Here is a 17,599-nt window from a genome sequence, read left to right on the forward strand (position 1 = left end):
TCTACACAGCAAACTAACCATCTGCTCTAAAGATGTTTAGTTTGAGGGGGCATGATAATGTACATCACACGTCAGCATTAGAGTCTTTATTAATTCTTGTTCCTGTATTTACTTTTGGGTTTGTTTCTCTATATATAGCAATAGACGTCTTGTAATACGTTGAGTCACTTTAATTCCATTTCTAGTTTTCCCTGCTCCTCTCTTCTTGCCCTTTCGTTATCATGTACAAGGTATCATCCCTTAGTTTGATCACATTTGGCCGGGCTGGGATCAGACTGATTTTTGTGTTGTTAAAAGTTTTTAATTCGGACATTCCGTTAGATTCGTGCCGGATCAAGATAACTTTTGATGATGTATCAATACTTAATTCCTTTTATTATATTTCTTTTACTTGAATTTTTTTCAGCAAATCAAACTGGCGATACGGACGTCCATTGACATATTTTATCACTATTCGAATGCAGCGATGGTTTCCTAATCCAATTAAATAAGTACTCAGATTCTAACTGCGTACGCTTTTAAACTTCTATCTAACCCTTTCTACTTAACTAACTAATCAAACCTCAAAGTCAAAACAAATGTAATTATAAGCCACTTATCTGCATGATAATGAATAATTAGCCAACGTAATCCTTCTTCCACGATTCTGCCATTGCTAAGCGTCCTACACATCCGAATCCAATCAGACACTCAACAACTTGGAAATTCTGTATAAATTTCAGTCAGGCCGGCAATGGCGCTTAACCAATTGCATTCAAATCAATGGCTTCATCATCTGCATCGATTACCTCTAAAAAATCCTTTATTTGCCTTCTCCTACTCCTAGCTGCGGCCCCTTTCCCCACCTCCCAAGCCGGTAAAATCGCCATCTACTGGGGCCAAAACGGGAATGAAGGCACCCTCGCCGACACTTGCGCTTCCGGCGACTACGGCTACGTCCTTCTCTCCTTCCTTTGCTCGTTCGGTAACGGCCAAACTCCGCAGCTCAACCTCGCCGGCCACTGCGACCCTTACTCCAATGGTTGTACTCACCTTAGCAGCGACATCAAGTCATGCCAAGCTAAAGGCATCAAAGTCCTTCTCTCCATCGGCGGCGCCGCCGGCTCTTATATCCTCACATCCCGAGACGACGCCCGTCAGGTCGCCACCTACATATGGAACAACTATTTAGGCGGCCAGTCCTCCAAACGGCCACTTGGCGACGCCGTGCTCGACGGCGTGGACTTCGACATTGAAGGCGGAAGCCCCGACCACTATGATGACTTGGCCAACTATCTCTCCGGCTATAGCAAACAGGGCAAAAAGGTTTACCTCACGGCGGCCCCGCAATGCCCCTATCCGGACGCCTGGATGGGCAAAGCTCTGGACACCGGCCTCTTTGACAATGTCTGGGTTCAATTCTACAACAACCCGCCATGTCAGTTTTCTGATAAGCAGCATTTGGGGGATTTGATGGATGCGTGGAAGCAGTGGACAAAGTCGACGAAGGCGGGGAAGATCTTTCTCGGCTTGCCAGCGGCGCCGGATGCGGCCGGGAGCGGCTACATTCCTCCCGGTGAGCTTAGGTATATTGTGCTTCCGAGGGTTCAGGAATCGAGCAAATATGGCGGCGTGATGCTGTGGTCTAAGTACTATGATGATCAGAGTGGTTACAGCAAATCCATTCTCCCCGACGTTTGAAGACTCCATTGACATGCTGCTGCTGCTATTGCCTGTGTAAACTAAACTGTGTTCTCTGATGAAAATATTCTAAACAATTGGGCGGATTATGTTCTGAACCATATAGTGATCAGTCTTTCTCACTTTGATTGCTTTAACGTACTATGATTTTTTTTAAACATTTGGATGAATTAAGATAAATTTATACAAATCATTATTAGTCAAACTCAAGATCCTTCATTAATAATTAAAGTTCTATCCACCTTTGCTTAATTTAGTTGGTGGTCGAGTAGGGTTGGAAAACCCTCAACCCGTGTTTGATTCTTCTTAAGCTGCAGCACCTCTTAAGTGGAGCCCAATCAAATGCGGGTCAAGAGGTTTCTAGGATGAGTACCTTTTTTAGGTCAACCGAGTATTAGTTACGCCGGCAAGCGCCCTTTGAGGGTGGCAGCGGGTGAAAATAAAAAAAAAAAAATTAAAGCTCTCAAATCAGAAGATCAAGATGAGCTATTTAACATACTATGATTTATCATAAATTATTTTTGATTAAATTATTATATGTACAAATATATTATATATATACAAATATATTTTTTAATCATAAGAACTGAATATTTTTTTTTTTACCTTTAAGAAAATAGATGGGGTAACTTGGGTAAATTACTATATTTTCTAAAAAGAAGACTGATATTTTTGTTTTTTTTAATAGATATGAGAATTTGTGACATATATCATGATTTATCATTTAATAATAATTTCTAATTAAATCTCTTTGTATATTTAATTGTATATTTAAACTGAATTTTGAATGAAATGATAATCATTTTTAATTATTTGATTTTTATAATGAATAATGATTACTAGTAATATAAGTAGAACAATTATCATAGTTTAAAATCATCAATCATTATTTATTAGGAAAATTAATTTCCCCTTAAAGATTTTAACTCACATAATTTCATATAAAATAAGTCTTTTTTTTTTTTTGTTATTGGCGGGCTCTATAATTTTGACAATTTATTGCCCTTCTAGTGTAAACTTAGGTTTCGTTTGAGATGATTTTTTTATTGCTTCTTAAAGCAGTATTTTAGTAAAAAATTTAAATTTATGTATTATAAAGCTGCTTTAAGAAGCAGTAAAAAAAACCGTCCCAAACGAAGCCTTAAATATCAATCCCCTTGGAACCCCCTACTGATAAAATTTGTATTTATTGGAAAGTAATTTGCAATGTTGTTGTTTTAGCTAAGAGGAATTTATACTTTAATATCTCTCCCCAAGGCTTTATTTCATTAATATGGGATCATTGATGTTTTGACAACTCTCTTAATGATTTATTAGATCCCTTTTGCACTACTCTATTCTCTCATAATTGTTCTTTAAGCTCCATTATTTCTAGTAATGTTTGGCATCTTTCCTTCTGACTTCTTGCCTTATGGTTCTTCTTGTTTTGGCTGCTGCTTCTCGCTTTGATCTTTTGTTGCTTATTTGATGCGTGAGAGTTTAATTTTTCATAGGAGAATTTTTTTAAGTCCTATTCCATTTGTAAGATCGACATGGCAGCTAGGTTTTCTTCCTTAGACAATAATCTCTTTAATTAGGGAGTGGCTGAATTTTTATTTCTTAAGAGTCTTTTTGTACAGTTTGAGTCCATCATTTTATTCATTTACTTAATGTATTTTGAGCTAAGGCAATACCTTTTTGATGCTACTCTCTATCTTGTATTTTTTTTTTTACATAGAGTTGTTTTTTTTGTTTTTATAAAATGTAATTTATGTTTATAGTCAATGAAATTTGACTAAGGCTCTATAATTTTTTTTTTTAAAAAAAAGAGAGCAAAGGAACATACCTGATTGGGTCTATCAAAATTTCAATTATTTAATTACTTACTATTTAATTATTTTATAATTATTAATTATTTAATGAATTTTGTTATTATTTTATTGCAAAAAATATAACTTTTAATATGACTTATCTAGGGTTTGCTTTTCCACTACTTCTTTGTTTGGACTTCGCCTAGTGTCGAGTGAGGTAGAGCTTCGAATTAGTCGCCAAAAAGCTTCTTCCCTCCTTTGACGAGTGTTACCTTTTCCTGCCAAGTCGAAAGTCACGAAATATGGACAACGCTCTACTTCACCCAGGGGCGGAACCTCATAATATTATGATATTTAGGTAATTGCCCCCTGTATAATTAAATACATTATGTAGAGGTGTTTGCCAGTGAATGATAAACCATATATAAAGAGAAATAACAAATCACAATTTGTTCCAGGCGCTGCCCCCAGAAACCCCCACAGGGGCGCTGCCCCTTGACCCGTTACCTGACTGGGCAAGTCGAACCCCGCTAGGGGGTGCTGCGCACTTGGAGCCCCGATATATCTGTCAACTGTTACTTATAAGTTTGTCCCTCCTGAAAATTATAGCTGGTTCCGCCCCTGACTTCACCTCCTTCAACGACGAGGGAGTTTGCTCGTTGTGTTGGTAATTATCTTTCTCTCCTTTGAGCGCTTCTTCAGTCGAATTCCTTATATCCATGTTAATCCGAGGAGCAATAGTAGGATTTACTATAAATTCTGCTTCAAATTTGATACCAAACATCCCCTTTGGAGCCTGTTTCGCAACAAGTAGTATTTAACTTTAAATGATTTAATAAATATTATAAATCCAGATTTAGTAAATCTTGATGTTGTTAAATTCAAAAAACTGTTTTGCAAGATAGGTGATAAAATTTGTTAAATCCTGTGGAATTGTTTGGCAATGTAATTAAGGATTTAAAGTAGTTAGTTCATTTAAAATTTAAATTTATTATATTTTAAATTTAATTTACGTGTTAAATGTGAGTTATTTATTAAATTTAATTTTACTTAACGTAAATAAGTTATAATGATAAATTATAATACTCTTAGAAGCTAGCTTAATTATACTAATTATACTATTTTTAATTATTTTTACTACTAATAATTTATATTATCGATCAATTTTAACTAAATTAGTTAATTCGCATGACTAACACCCTCTTGATTTCAAGAATTTCTCTGTTGTCTTCGCATTAGTCGTAGGCCTAGGGTTTGCTTTTCCTCTTTTCAAGTAGTTCTACTTCGTGTGTGTTTCGTATGAGAGGTAAGGTTGAATGATTCACTTCTTCATCTCCTTCGAAGACGTTCCTTCATGTCGGATCGAAAAGTCATGACAGCTGGTCGTTCTTCTATTGGATCAAAAGTAACAACGACAACGGTTGGAGGTCGCTCGTTGCGAAGGTAACTATTTTCTCCCTTTCGCACACTTCTTTGGCCAAATCCCATTAATCCGCCGAACTTCCCCGATTTATCTGGGATTTATCGCAAAAAGATGGCAACGACGAATTTATTCCGCTGTGAGATTTATGCCGAGTTGAAATCCTGTTTAGCCAGATTTATGCTAAATCTTGTTGCCAAACAACCTCAACAACTGGGATTTAACTTTAGTGAGATTTACTAAATCCTATAAATCCGAATTTAGTAAATCATGAGGGTATTAATAATATATATTTTAAGATATATCAAATAAGCTAATTATATTAATATTTAATTAATAATTATTCAATTATGTTAAATTAGATTATTAATGTATACACTAATTATCATATTAATTATTTAATTAATTCACTCAATTATTAATATTTTAAATTATATAAAGGGAGATTTACATACATACCACTTAATACTATGCTATTTACATATTTAACACCTAAAACTTTAATATTACATAATAAATTTAAGTTAATCAATAATAACTTAGAGGCGTTAGGGTTTGCGTTTCATCTTCTCTTTTCGTCGTTGCTGATCGGCTTCGTTACTTGGCAGGAGGTGTAGAGCTTGCACGCGTCGCTTCTTCGGCTCCTTCGTGGCTGTTCGACTTCGCTCCTTCGACGATTATCCCTTCCTGTCGGATCGGAAGTTACGACATTTTGATTGGAAGCAACAACGGAAGCTCGCTGGCTGTGAAGGTAACTTTCTACCTTTCGCGCGCTTCTTTCGGCCAAATCCCATAAATCCGCCGAGCCTAGGGATTTAGTAAATCCGGGATTTAAGCCGTGAATCCTCAAATCCGGGATTTAGCCATCGCCGGGATTTAACGCTCGCACAAAAACCGTTTGGCTGGATTTAGCGTAAATCCAACTTTTTTTTTTTAACTTCACAAAATTGAACTCTGTTTTGATAACAAATGTGAACAAGTTTATTTTCTGTCCCTGTTCTGTTAAATGAAAATTGCCATAAAATTATATTTTTTGCATTAGCTAGTAAGCATCCATTTTTCTATCCTGAGGTCGTGGATTATAAAAAATGACGAGCATAGAAAATACAGCTTGAAAGAAGGTTTTAGTCATAATTCCCTGCAATGATGATCATGCTCGATTTGTACGCCTTGCTACATTGAGGGCGAGATCAGTATCAATCTTGAGAGAAATGTCAAGCGCCTTCATTGAATGTGTCAATGCTCCGTTAGAAATGTAGGTGACACCAGTTTCTCCAATTTTCTTCACAGTTTCAAGCGAAACATTTCCAGAAGCCTCAGTCTCAAATCTTCCATCAATCATTTCAACGGCCTCTTTAAGCATGGTTACATCAACATCCCCATCAGGCAGGGGAATCACCATATTGTCCAACATTATTCGAGTTAATGAGCACCTGTGATGCCGAAGCTACTCCGTCGATCACTGGCTACCTGCAAGAGATTGAAACAGAGGAAAAATATGCAAGTGCAAGAAGCAATGGAACAGTAAAACTTTCTTCTATATTCTTCAATGCTTGCTCTTGCCGTAACAAGGCTACTTCTACCTTCTTGGCTTTGCTACTAACAGCCCTACACGTGGAAAGTACTGAAAAGTAAAATAACTAACTAAAGAAACGAGTAAAGTGGAGCACATGCCCACTAACGCCTAAGCAGACGCAATAAGCAGTAAATATCATGATTAAAATAATAAAAGGGTAATTATCTGGAATGCCGATGACTGCATCCAAGGATGTAATGTCGTGCACCGCATCATTCGCCCCCACTTTCAATAGAATCTATGTCAACATATTCGAAATCCGCATCACCGTCATCAGGGGGAGTAAAAGGGTGAATATCTGCGTGAGGTGCTAAATTCACTTGGTAAATCGACGACATAGGCATTGTCGTTGATTTTTCTACTGATAGGAAAAGGACCCCATTTTTTTCTTGTAAGCTTAGAGTGATTTCCCGGTGGTAGACGCAAGCGAACAAGAACCAAATCTCCTGGCTGAAATAATTTCTCCCTTCGATGAGAATTTGCAGCTGCTTTATACTCTTGGTTCGTCTCCTGAAGATTTCGTTTGACATCAGCCAATAGCTGAGTAAATTGGTCCGCCAATGCGTTTGTAGCTTTGTTTTGGATCTTCGGTAATACTGCAATGTCAAGAACAGTATTTGGCATCTTAGTATATACTATATTGAACGGACACATACCGGTTGATCGGTTTGTCATTGAGTTAAATGCAAACTCAGCGTGGGCCAAAACTTCATCCCAAAGAGTTGGGTGTTCTTGTACTAAACAGCGAAGTAAATTGCTGAGGGTGCGGTTGACGACTTCTGTTTGTCCGTCGGTTTGAGGATGATACGAAGAACTCAGCTGAATTTTTGTATTCAATTTCTTCCACAGTTCCCGCCAAAAATGGCTTATAAACTTCACATCCCTGTCCGATGTGAGGCTCCGCGGAATGCCATCGAGGCGCACAACCACCTTAAAGAATAACTTGTCAATATTGAGGGCATCAAACGTCTTTTTGCAGGCGATGAAATGAGCCATTTTGGAGAAACGATCCAGATGGAATCATTGCCGCGTTTGGTTCTCGGAAGACCCAAGACGAAATCCAGACTTAAATCTTCCCAGATCGTCTCCGGAACCGGTAGGGGTAAATACAGGCCAGTGTTCTGTCCTCCGCCTTTGTAGCCTTGGCAAATCGCACAACGCTGTATGAATTTAGTTACATCTCTTCTTAGGTGGGGCCAAAAAAATCGCCGTTGCAGCTGAGCAATAGTATTATCCCGTCCGATATGTGCAGACATGCCTCCGGCGTGCGCTTCCTGGATCAACCTTTGCCGCCAGGATGACTGAGGCACACACAACAAATTATCCTTGAAAAGGAATCCGTTTTGTATGGAGTAGTCAAGCACTGGCTCTTGACTTATGCATTTACTCCACCAGTGTTGGAAAAATTCATCGCTAGGATATAACTCTTGCAGCCCCGCCAAACCATTAAACTCTGTTTCAAATTTAGTTTAAATAGCCAACCTTCGGCTCAATGCATCGGCCACACGGTTTTGAGTACCGTTTTTGTGCTTCAACACAAAAGTAAATTTCTGTAAAAATATGATCCATCGAGCGTGCATTCTGTCGATATTTTTTTGAGAATTGATGTATTGCAGTGCTTTATGATCGCTGCTCAAAACGAAATCTTGATGCATCAAATAGTGCTCCCACTGCTTCAATGCGCGGACCACAACATATAACTCCTGCTCGTACACTGTCCATCGTTGCCGTGACGGACTTAGTTTCTCACTAAAAAATTCCACCTGTTTGTTGTTTTGGGACAAAACCGCGCCAATGCCCACTGTCAAAGCATCAGTGTCGACCATGAAGGGCTTGTCAAAATCCGGTAATGCCAATACCGGGGCGGAGGATAACGCTGATTTAATAGCGTTAAAGCTCCTCTGTTGCTCTTCAGACCACGAGAAATGGGATTGCTTCAAGACATCGGTGATCGGTGCGATCACAACACTGAACCCGTGAATAAAATGGCGGTAAAAATTCGCCAATCCATGGAAGCTGCGAATGTCAAAAAGAGATCGCGGTGTTGGCCACTCCACGATAGCAGTCACTTTGCGGGGATCCACTATAATTCCCTTAGCCGAAATAAGAAATCCTAAAAAGGAAACCTGTGTCAAAGCAAACTCACATTTGATAAGGTTTAAATATAGCTTGTTTTGCTTCAGAATTTCAAAGACATCAGTTAAGTGTTGGATATGTTCTTCCACCGATGAACTGAATACTAGTATGTCGTCGAAGTACACGACACAGCAGCGATTCAGAACTGGCTTCAAGACGTCGTTCATTAGACGCATGAATGTGGCAGGCGCGTTGCACAATCCAAATGGCATTACCTTCCACTCGTACAAGCCTTGACGCGTCTTAAACGCGGTTTTCCATTCGTCGCCAGGACGAATTCGAATCTGGTGGTACCCGCTCCGTAAATCAAGTTTAGAAAATATTTGAGCTCCCGACAACTTGTCGATCATATCTTCCATTCTCGGCATCGGAAACCGGAATTTAACTGTAATTTTGTTTATGGATCGACTATCCATACACATCCTCCAACTACCATCCTTCTTAGGCACCAGTAATGCCAGCACTGCACATGGACTAAGAATTGGCTGAATCAGTTGCTTGTCTAGCATTTCATCCACTATCTGTTGCAGCACCCTATGCTCATTCGGGCTCATTTTATAGTGAGGCAGATTCGGCAAATTTGCTCCAGGGATCAGGTCTATTTGATGCTGAATGTTTCTCATTGGTGACAGTCCGCTGGGCAGCTCTGGTGGTGCAATTTCAGAGAATTGCTCAAGTAATGCTCGGACTTCCTCAGGAATTATATTTTCCTCCGTGGAACTGTTCTGTTCTTTGACAATCAAAGCCATCAACTGTGATGATTCCTTCCAGGCATTTAATAAGACCTTCCCCGTGACAGCTACAAGAGACGCCTTAGAATTGGCATTATTAGCATCCAGATCAGGACTCCGGGGCAGTAGTCTTAAACGTCTACCTTTCCATTCAAAGGAATACGTATTAGCTCGACCATCGAAAATTGCTCCCGCATCGTATTGCCATGGTCTTCCCAGAATCAAATGACAGACATCCATATCTACCACATCGCAAAGAACTTCACTTGCATAGTGTTTGCCGATGGAGAAATTAACCTTGCTCATGTCTTTTACCGCCATGTCAATCCCTTTTTTAACCCAACTTATTTTATACGGGTTAGGACTTTTAGATGTTTTGAGCTGCAACGATTGTACTACTGCACGGGAAATGACATTTTCCGTGCACCCCGTGTCAATTAATACTTCACAAACTTTACCCATAATAGTGCATTTTGTTTTGAATAAAGCATTCCTTTGAATTTTGGCGGGTCGCCGAGGTGCCAGAAGTAGGCGCTGCAGCACACAGAATAGGTTCTCCCTCGTCTCCAACCACGTCTTCTAGCCGTTCTTCTACTGTTTCAAAATTATCTTCTTCTCCTTCCTCGTCTTCCCCTTCTAGTAATTGAAGTTGTGCCCGCGTGGGGCTTCTGCGGCCGGTTCCCAATTTCACCTGCTCTGCCTGTTGAGATAGTGCCTCTTTGACTGTAACTCAACTTTAAGAGCATAATTTACAGCTTGGGATAGTGACCAAACTGAATTGAGCTCTAACTTGTCTTGAATAGGTTCCTTCAACCGCTAACATACCTTACCACCAATTGGTTTTCAGATTCGTTGAGATTGTTCCGGGCACTTAACCGATAAAATTCTTCGGTATACTCATTCACCGACTTGCTTCCCTGCGAGGAATGTTGATACTGTACGTACATCATCTGTTCGTAATCGGTTGGTAAAAAATGTCCCTAGAGTAGTTGTTTCATTCGAAACCAGCTCCGAACTACTCCCTTGCCATCTCGCCGTCGGGATTGAAGCACTTGCTGCCACCAAGCGCTGGCGCCCCCTTCAATCTGCAGGCAACGTATTTCACTTGCCGTTCCGGACTAATATCCATATACTCAAAAAAAGATTCAACAGATCTCTCCCAATCGAGGTAATCCTCGATATGCAACCTTCCATCGAAAAATGGTATGTCCAATTTGATTCGAAAATCTCCTTGCATTCTGTCTCTTTCCGCATACCTTCTATGATTCGGGATCAGTTCGTCTTCTGAATCCGATTGTTCCACCACCCGGGCATGTTCAAATTCTTCATCTGAATCGGTCATCTCCGGCGCTAGATCGTTCCGTTGACGTTCTCCATCTCCCATGAACCCACGTCTCGCTGCGTGTCCCCTAACCGGACCTGCTGTTCGAGCGGCTTGGTTCCTGTCAAGACGAGCATTAATCAACCTTAACTCCCGGCGCATCTCCCCGAAGAAACGGTGCACATCCCCTGCCATTTCTTCCATCCGTCTCGCCAATTTGCGGTGTTCGGTCCAAAGATCTTTCAGGCTGTGTTCGTCATCGGTAGCCACCCGATTACTCCCTTCTGCCATCCTTGCTCTGATCATATTGCCGAAGCTACTCCGTCGATCACTGGCTACCTGCAAGAGATTGAAACAGAGGAAAAATATGCAAGTGCAAGAAGCAATGGAACAGTAAAACTTTCTTCTATATTCTTCAATGCTTGCTCTTGCCGTAACAAGGCTACTTCTACCTTCTTGGCTTTGCTACTAACAGCCGTACACGTGGAAAGTACTGAAAAGTAAAATAACTAACTAAAGAAACGAGTAAAGTGGAGCACATGCCCACTAACGCTTAAGCAGACACAATAAGCAGGAACTATCATGATTAAAATAATAAAAGGGTAATTATCTGGAATGCCGATGACTGCATCCAAGGATGTAATGTCGTGCACCGCATCAACCTGGTTTGGCTTTCATAGTTTAGTACCTCTTTAACTTCTTCCATTGTCCTTGTTTCAACCTCAACAGGCATCTTAAGATTCTTTTTTTCCAAGAATGAATCCACGTATTTCAAAGCATTTGCAACACCTCCAGCTATTGATACATGATTATCTTTAATCATCACCATTTCAAACAAGCCCATTCTATGGTTTTTTCCTCCGCCTATTAGTACCGCCTACTTATCCAGCAAGCGTAGACCTGGTGCAGTTTTTATTGTCTCTAAAATGCATGCAGGATATGCAGCATCAGCCATGACCTTAGTGAATGTTGCTATTCTACTTATTCTCTGCATGAAGTTCAGTACAACCCTCTCGGCAACAACAATATTATGTGCACATCCGCATACTTTCCTAAATTGCATGCCTTTATTAATGTAGTTAACATCCCTCACAGACCACTCAACCTTCAATAAAGGATCCACCTGATCAAAGATAATCTCCACAAGGGCAATCCCCACAATGACACCATCCTCCTTTGAATGAAATTAGCGTAAATCCAACTTAAATCCCGCTGTAAATCCGATACCAAACAGCCCCTTAAAGTTATCATTTTTGCTGTTTGGCAGGCTAAATCCTGCTCAAATCTGGCATCCAAACATATCCTAGGTCGTGCTCATTTTTGCCATGGTTGGGAAGAAGCGGAAGCAGCAATCTACGCCGCAGCAGAAGCTACAACACCAAATGCCTCTTGACGCGGATGACGACTCCGTCTCATCGAAGAAGATTGCTCGACATTCTAAGCAGCACCAGAAGGGAGATAAGGCAATCTTTCACAATTCTGTATTTTTCTTTCTCCGTTTCCTTCTTCTTGTTCTACAAAACAAGTAGTCTTAACTTTTTGTAACCGCTGGACACAGTTGATATCCTCCGATCTCAGCTCCAAGATCCTTAAAGAGTCTCTCAATCAGCAGAAAGAAATTCTTCAGGAAGAAGAAGAGGCAGAGCTGAACATTGCACCATTTTCAAGAGTGGCCGAGGAGAACAGTGACGACGAAGGTTACGATTTTGATGGGTTCTTGGAAACCTTAAGTTCACACGATTTGGGCATTGTAAGTTCCAGTAGCTCTTTCTACATTGTCATAGTTTGTCAATTGATTTAATTTATTTGAAATTTTTTTACAGGAAGAGATCAATGAAGAAGATGAAGCGGCTTTGGCAGTTTTCTTTGGAAGTGATGCAGGTCCACAGCTCACACTGGCGGATATCATTATCAAGAAAATTAAGGAAAAGGATTTGCAGGCTTCGTCTGGTTAATTTCTATACTTTTTTTTCCTGCTGCTTTTGCTGTATTTCTTTCGATATGGTTTTCTTAAATGGTATTTCTGTGGTTGATTTGTATTATCGCATTATATATATATATATATATATATATATATATATATATATCACTTTGATCCAAGTTTCAATCAAGTCCAAATTGAAACCTAAAGTATAATTGTTGCATGAAGTACACAATGCTACACGGAGCTTATATGAAATGCAATACTTTAGCTCACCTAGGGTTTTATCATTCAATTATTCATATATTAACAAAATTCTATTGAATTCAAGTGGGTCTGGCCACCATACTCCCTCCCTCTTTTTCCCCCTAGTCTATCAAAGGAGTCTCTTCACTTGGAAGATTTTGGCTAAGCCTCCTCTTATCTCAAAATTGCTCAAAATTGAGCCTCACAATCTGTCTCTCTAAAACACCCCCCTCTCTTTAATCTCTCTATGCTCAAGTGTGCAAGGAGGAAGGGTGGTTTTGGAGCAATCAAGATGAAGGTAAGGAATGCGTCATCAAGTGATGTAAAAGGAGGGAGCAAGCCAAGAAAGGAGAAAGATAAAAAATAAAGAGATCAAAGGACATTATGATAAAAAAAGTATACAAAGATATTTGGTTAGCCTATACTTCCATAACTACTTCTTTAGAATCTCATTTGAGCAATCTCATCACTTCTTTGATTTTCACCCAATATCCCTCACGGGCCTTAGCTTATTGTCATTTGGCTGATTTTTATACAAAAAGGATAATCTAAATAGAGGTTTCTTTGTGTAAGTTCTCGCATTAAATCTTTCATATGTATAAAACATTTTGTTTACCTTTATACATAGTGATAGCATATTTCAAAATACTATATATTCCTTGAGTTTTTTATGCATCTCTATGTGATTCAAAGTTGGTTTACCGCTCACTATTGCACAGGATTGTTAGTGATTTGCATATAGCATAGATGTCTTTTTTTATAAGAAGCTTTGGTCATCTTAATAGATTAGATTCTCCAAAATGGTTTTATTGATTATGTAGTGCATTGGTTGATGAGCAAGTCACTAAAAGGCATAATGGGGATTTTTTGTATATTTATTTCTCATAGTTTCTTATTTTTCCGGTCAATATGTATTTTCTCTGCTTTATATTTCTTCATCTAACAAGTCAAGTTGCAAATTTAGTAGAGTGAAAAATTGGTTATATCATATAGTTTTTGATGAATTCTTCAGATCCTGCAAAGTAGTATTTAATTGAGTTTTTTTAGCATGCATTTTTCCTCCGCCAAACTAATCGAGTCACTAAAATGCAGAACTTTGTAGATCTGGTTGATCAGCTTTTTTGATCAACTCATTACTATGATTGTCTATCTATTTTAAGTTATTTATAGCATAATAGATATCTTGCAATTCATATCATGTCTTATGTGATTTATTATAATCAATATATAAATGAACATTTATTTTGTTAAAGATGTCAAGTTACTGGAAAGCTTTTTTTTGTATTTGTAGCTAATAATCAGTTTGCCCAATTTCATTTCAGAAGAACGACCTATGCCGAAGTTTGATGATGGTATCATAGATGTATACAAGAGGTATTCTCTCTATCACTCCCCCCACCTTCACTCTCTTTTCTATTCCATGTTGCCTCATCCCAGATCCCTCCCCTTCTGCCTATTCAACTTTCGATTTTTAATTTAGGTATATATGGCTTTTAAATAAATACAATATTTACTGTATTGTAGAGTCGGAAACGTGCTCAGTAGGTACACAAGTGGCAAAGTACCAAAGGCACTTCAACGCATTGCAATTATGGAGCGTTGGGAAGAAGTTCTTTATATAACCGAGCCAGAGAAATGGTCTCCAAATGCGTTGTATCAAGCAACAAGAATATTTGCATCAAGGTTCAACCCTAGCAGGGCTCAACGGTTTTACAAGCTTGTGCTACTTCCTCGTGTTAGAGAAGAAATACAAAAGAATAAACGGCTTCATCGTGCTATTTATGAAGCAGTAAAAAAGAGTCTCTACAAGCCGGCTGGGTTTTTTAAGGGAATTTTATTTCCCTTATGCCAGGTATGCAAAATACTATTTATTCCCTATTTATGGAGGATTGTTTCAGAATATTGAATTTGAAAATAGCTGTTCCTCCATAGAATTATTCCATCACATTTGAATTTGAAGTTAGTTCCTCCAGTAGAGTAATGTTTCATGTTTAAAAGTTTCATATATCTGTTGCTTCTTTTTTTTTTTCTAGCTTTCCTACTCTTTGATTAGCATTTTATCCTCTTATTTTGTTCTGTTTTGATTGCTCACAAAATGATCCAATTAAAGCTCGATTATTGAACACTTCCAGTAATTCAAGTGATAAACTTTTGGCAGATCCATTTTTATTTTGCATTTGCTTACTATATTTTGACAATCTTCATTTTCAAACTGCATGCAGTCACAGACATGTACCCTTATAGAAGCGCACATTATTGGAAGTATCATTCAAAAAGTATCTATACCACCACTTCACTCTAGGTATGACGTATGAAATTTGTTCGTCTGCTATGGCGGAATCCCTGTTTTCAAACTTAACTCTTAGACTGTCTAATTAATTTATTTTTGTAAGCTAACAGTGTAGCATTGATGACATTAGCTGGCATGGATTACTATGGGACAACTAGGTATGCACTTTTTTCTATTCTTAAACCTATTTTTCCCTCAATTTCATGCATAAAGTGGAATTTTCTTCTACCGCCCTTAATTTTCTTAATAGTTAGCTTGAAGAATTCATGAAAGCTTCACTATTCAGCAAATCAGAGATTGTATCTATTTGCTGAATTTTGAGGTCATCCATGCATGTTGGGTTCAAAATAAATTTGTCGATGTAGTTTGAAAGATTGCATTAGCTAACTTTGATTGAAAAACAAGATCGGAATGCTTGGAAGCTCATCTCGAAAACTACTTAACTTTGTATATGATGATCTTAGTCATTTTTTTTTCTTCCATAAGAGCTAGATGCATAAGTAGTTCATATCATAATTAATGGCAATACTTTGTAAATATAATATAAATAGTAGTTTTGATAAATTTTTAATTTTTCGTTTGCCAAATTTTTTTTACCAAATCTTGCATCTTTTACCAAAACTTAACAACATCCTATTGAAATGCTTTAACCAATATTTTTCCCATTCATCAGTGTTCCAACTTCAACTTGTTTATCTACTTAAGCTAAATTTCTTCTGTCTTTTCCATTTATAGATGTTTAACTAGCTCAGCCAATAATTAGATGTAGTACTGAAATTTTGAAGATTATGGATAATATGTTTCGCTAACTTTAATATTTGCTATCCACACACAAAATTTTGGAACTCGTTGAAAGGGAGTTTGACCCACTGACATCACCTTTTTTGCTTTCAATGGAACTCTTTCCATCTCTTTATAGCTTTGAAAGAAGAAGTCTACCTTTTCACTGATGTCAACAAAAGTTTTACCCTTCATCAGCTTTTCAACCTGAACTTTTTTATCCACCTAAGTTACATTTTGTCTTTTTCATTAGTGGATGTCTAGCTAGCTCAACCTATAATTAGACATACTAATAAAAATTTAAAGATTGTGACTTATTTTTTGACATCTACACCTCAAGATTTTGGGAGCCGTTGGAAGGGGGTATGACCCACGGATGTCACCTTCTTTGTTTTCAATATATATATGTATAATGCTGCTTAAATTGAATTGAATTTAAATCAGTGCTTTTATTGTTAAATTGGCTTATTAGGCTTTTATTTTTGCTATATCAAAGAGCTTTATTTTTACAATTCACTTTATATGCTGCAGCTTTTTCATAAAGCTACTGATTGAGAAGAAATATGCGCTGCCATATCGGGTACTTGATGCTCTAGTTGCACATTTTATGAGATTCCTCGAAGACAAACGAGCTATGCCTGTAATATGGCACCAAACACTTCTTGCTTTTGTACAAAGGTTAGATTCATGAACTGTTAGTGGAGGGATATCACATGGTAGCTTCTTTGAGATTATATATTATTCTAAAGTAATTTATTTGTTGATTCTTATATTTTTCCAGTTGCAGTTTATTAATTAAGCTGATAAATTTTGTAGGTACAAAAATGAGTTGACAAAAGCGGACAAGAATAATCTGGACCGCTTAATGCATCACCAAAAACATTATTTGGTATTAGTGTCGTTTCTTGCTCTAATCAGATTTCTTGTTTAGACCTCGCCAAGAATACAAGTATATGACAATGTTTTGACTTATTTTCTGCATAGGTTACACCTGAAATCCGTAGGGAACTGAAAAATAGCCGACACAGAGGTGAAAAGGAGGATATAACATTACAAGATATCCTTTTTATAGCGTGTCAAGGCATTTTTTGAATTTCTTCTTGTATATATCTGCTACTTTTTGTATATATAGTAAAAGAATGAGCATGCAACTATATCAATAATTTTTTATAGCCCAAACTTGGAATTCATGCAAATCTTAGACCATTATTTATTGAAAACATACACTGCCAAATTATATAAATCATAACCAACTAGGGTGGAAAATTGTCTCAGAGAAAAATTCTTGCTAGGCAATGCGAATATTTTTGTAGTTTTGTTCTATTCAAGTTCATCATCCATCTCCTTAACTTGCTTTACCCGCTTATCTCTGTTATAAATAAGCCAATTAAGGAAGATAGATGGGACATTCCAGATGTTCCTATGGAGGAGGATTAAAGGTATTATTAGCCAATCTCTGTTAGAACTTCTCATTTGATTGTCAATATGGACTGACTTTTGCACTATCTGCTTCTTTCTAGTCTTCTTTAATAAGATAAGGGTGTACACTGGGTGATCAATTAGACCTTTACTCTTTAAGTTTGTAGGATTTTATATCTGCAAATATGGAAGTGCATTGAGTCTTGATTAGTGTGTAGTCTAGCCCAACTAGCTTGCAACTTATTGATTGAGGTTTCGTTTGGGACGGCTTTTTTACTTTTTAAAGCAG

The 17,599-nt window shown here is 37.9% G+C and overlaps 3 protein-coding genes across 3 annotated transcripts; 2 read left to right on the forward strand and 1 right to left on the reverse strand.

Moving 5' to 3' along the window:
- Positions 1–762: 762 nt before the first annotated feature.
- Positions 763–1,680, forward strand: LOC110114841 (hevamine-A-like). The gene has a single exon (XM_020847858.1). The coding sequence runs from the start codon at positions 763–765 to the stop codon at positions 1,678–1,680; it is 918 nt and encodes a 305-aa protein (XP_020703517.1).
- Positions 1,681–5,555: 3,875 nt separating this feature from the next.
- On the forward strand, positions 5,556–17,343 carry LOC110114860 (bystin). The gene is made up of 12 exons (XM_028694417.1): positions 5,556–5,641; positions 11,922–12,117; positions 12,213–12,404; positions 12,478–12,604; positions 14,144–14,195; positions 14,346–14,673; positions 15,044–15,123; positions 15,222–15,269; positions 16,423–16,569; positions 16,708–16,780; positions 16,876–16,948; positions 17,249–17,343. Exons 2-12 carry the CDS (start codon positions 11,980–11,982, stop codon positions 17,326–17,328), a joined length of 1,338 nt encoding a protein of 445 aa, XP_028550250.1. The 5' UTR covers positions 5,556–5,641; positions 11,922–11,979; the 3' UTR covers positions 17,329–17,343.
- Positions 6,041–11,981, reverse strand: LOC110114840 (nicotinate-nucleotide pyrophosphorylase [carboxylating], chloroplastic-like). Its single transcript, XM_028694433.1, is given in 3 exon segments — positions 6,041–6,323; positions 11,317–11,866; positions 11,969–11,981. Coding segments are annotated over 3 exon segments (846 nt in total).
- Positions 17,344–17,599: the final 256 nt, after the last annotated feature.

Source organism: Dendrobium catenatum, unplaced genomic scaffold, assembly GCF_001605985.2.
Source record: "Dendrobium catenatum unplaced genomic scaffold, ASM160598v2 fragScaff_scaffold_484, whole genome shotgun sequence".
Lineage (NCBI taxonomy): Eukaryota > Viridiplantae > Streptophyta > Magnoliopsida > Asparagales > Orchidaceae > Dendrobium > Dendrobium catenatum.

Coding starts and splice junctions, on each gene's coding strand:
- LOC110114841 (XM_020847858.1), top strand. CDS start 763: ATGGCTTCATCATCTGCATCGATTACCTCTAAAAAATCCTTTATTTGC.
- LOC110114860 (XM_028694417.1), top strand. CDS start 11,980: ATGGTTGGGAAGAAGCGGAAGCAGCAATCTACGCCGCAGCAGAAGCTA. Junction 14,196..14,345: donor ATCATAGATGTATACAAGAG/GTATTCTCTCTA, acceptor ACTGTATTGTAG/AGTCGGAAACGTGCTCAGTA. Junction 16,781..16,875: donor ATCACCAAAAACATTATTTG/GTATTAGTGTCG, acceptor TTTTCTGCATAG/GTTACACCTGAAATCCGTAG.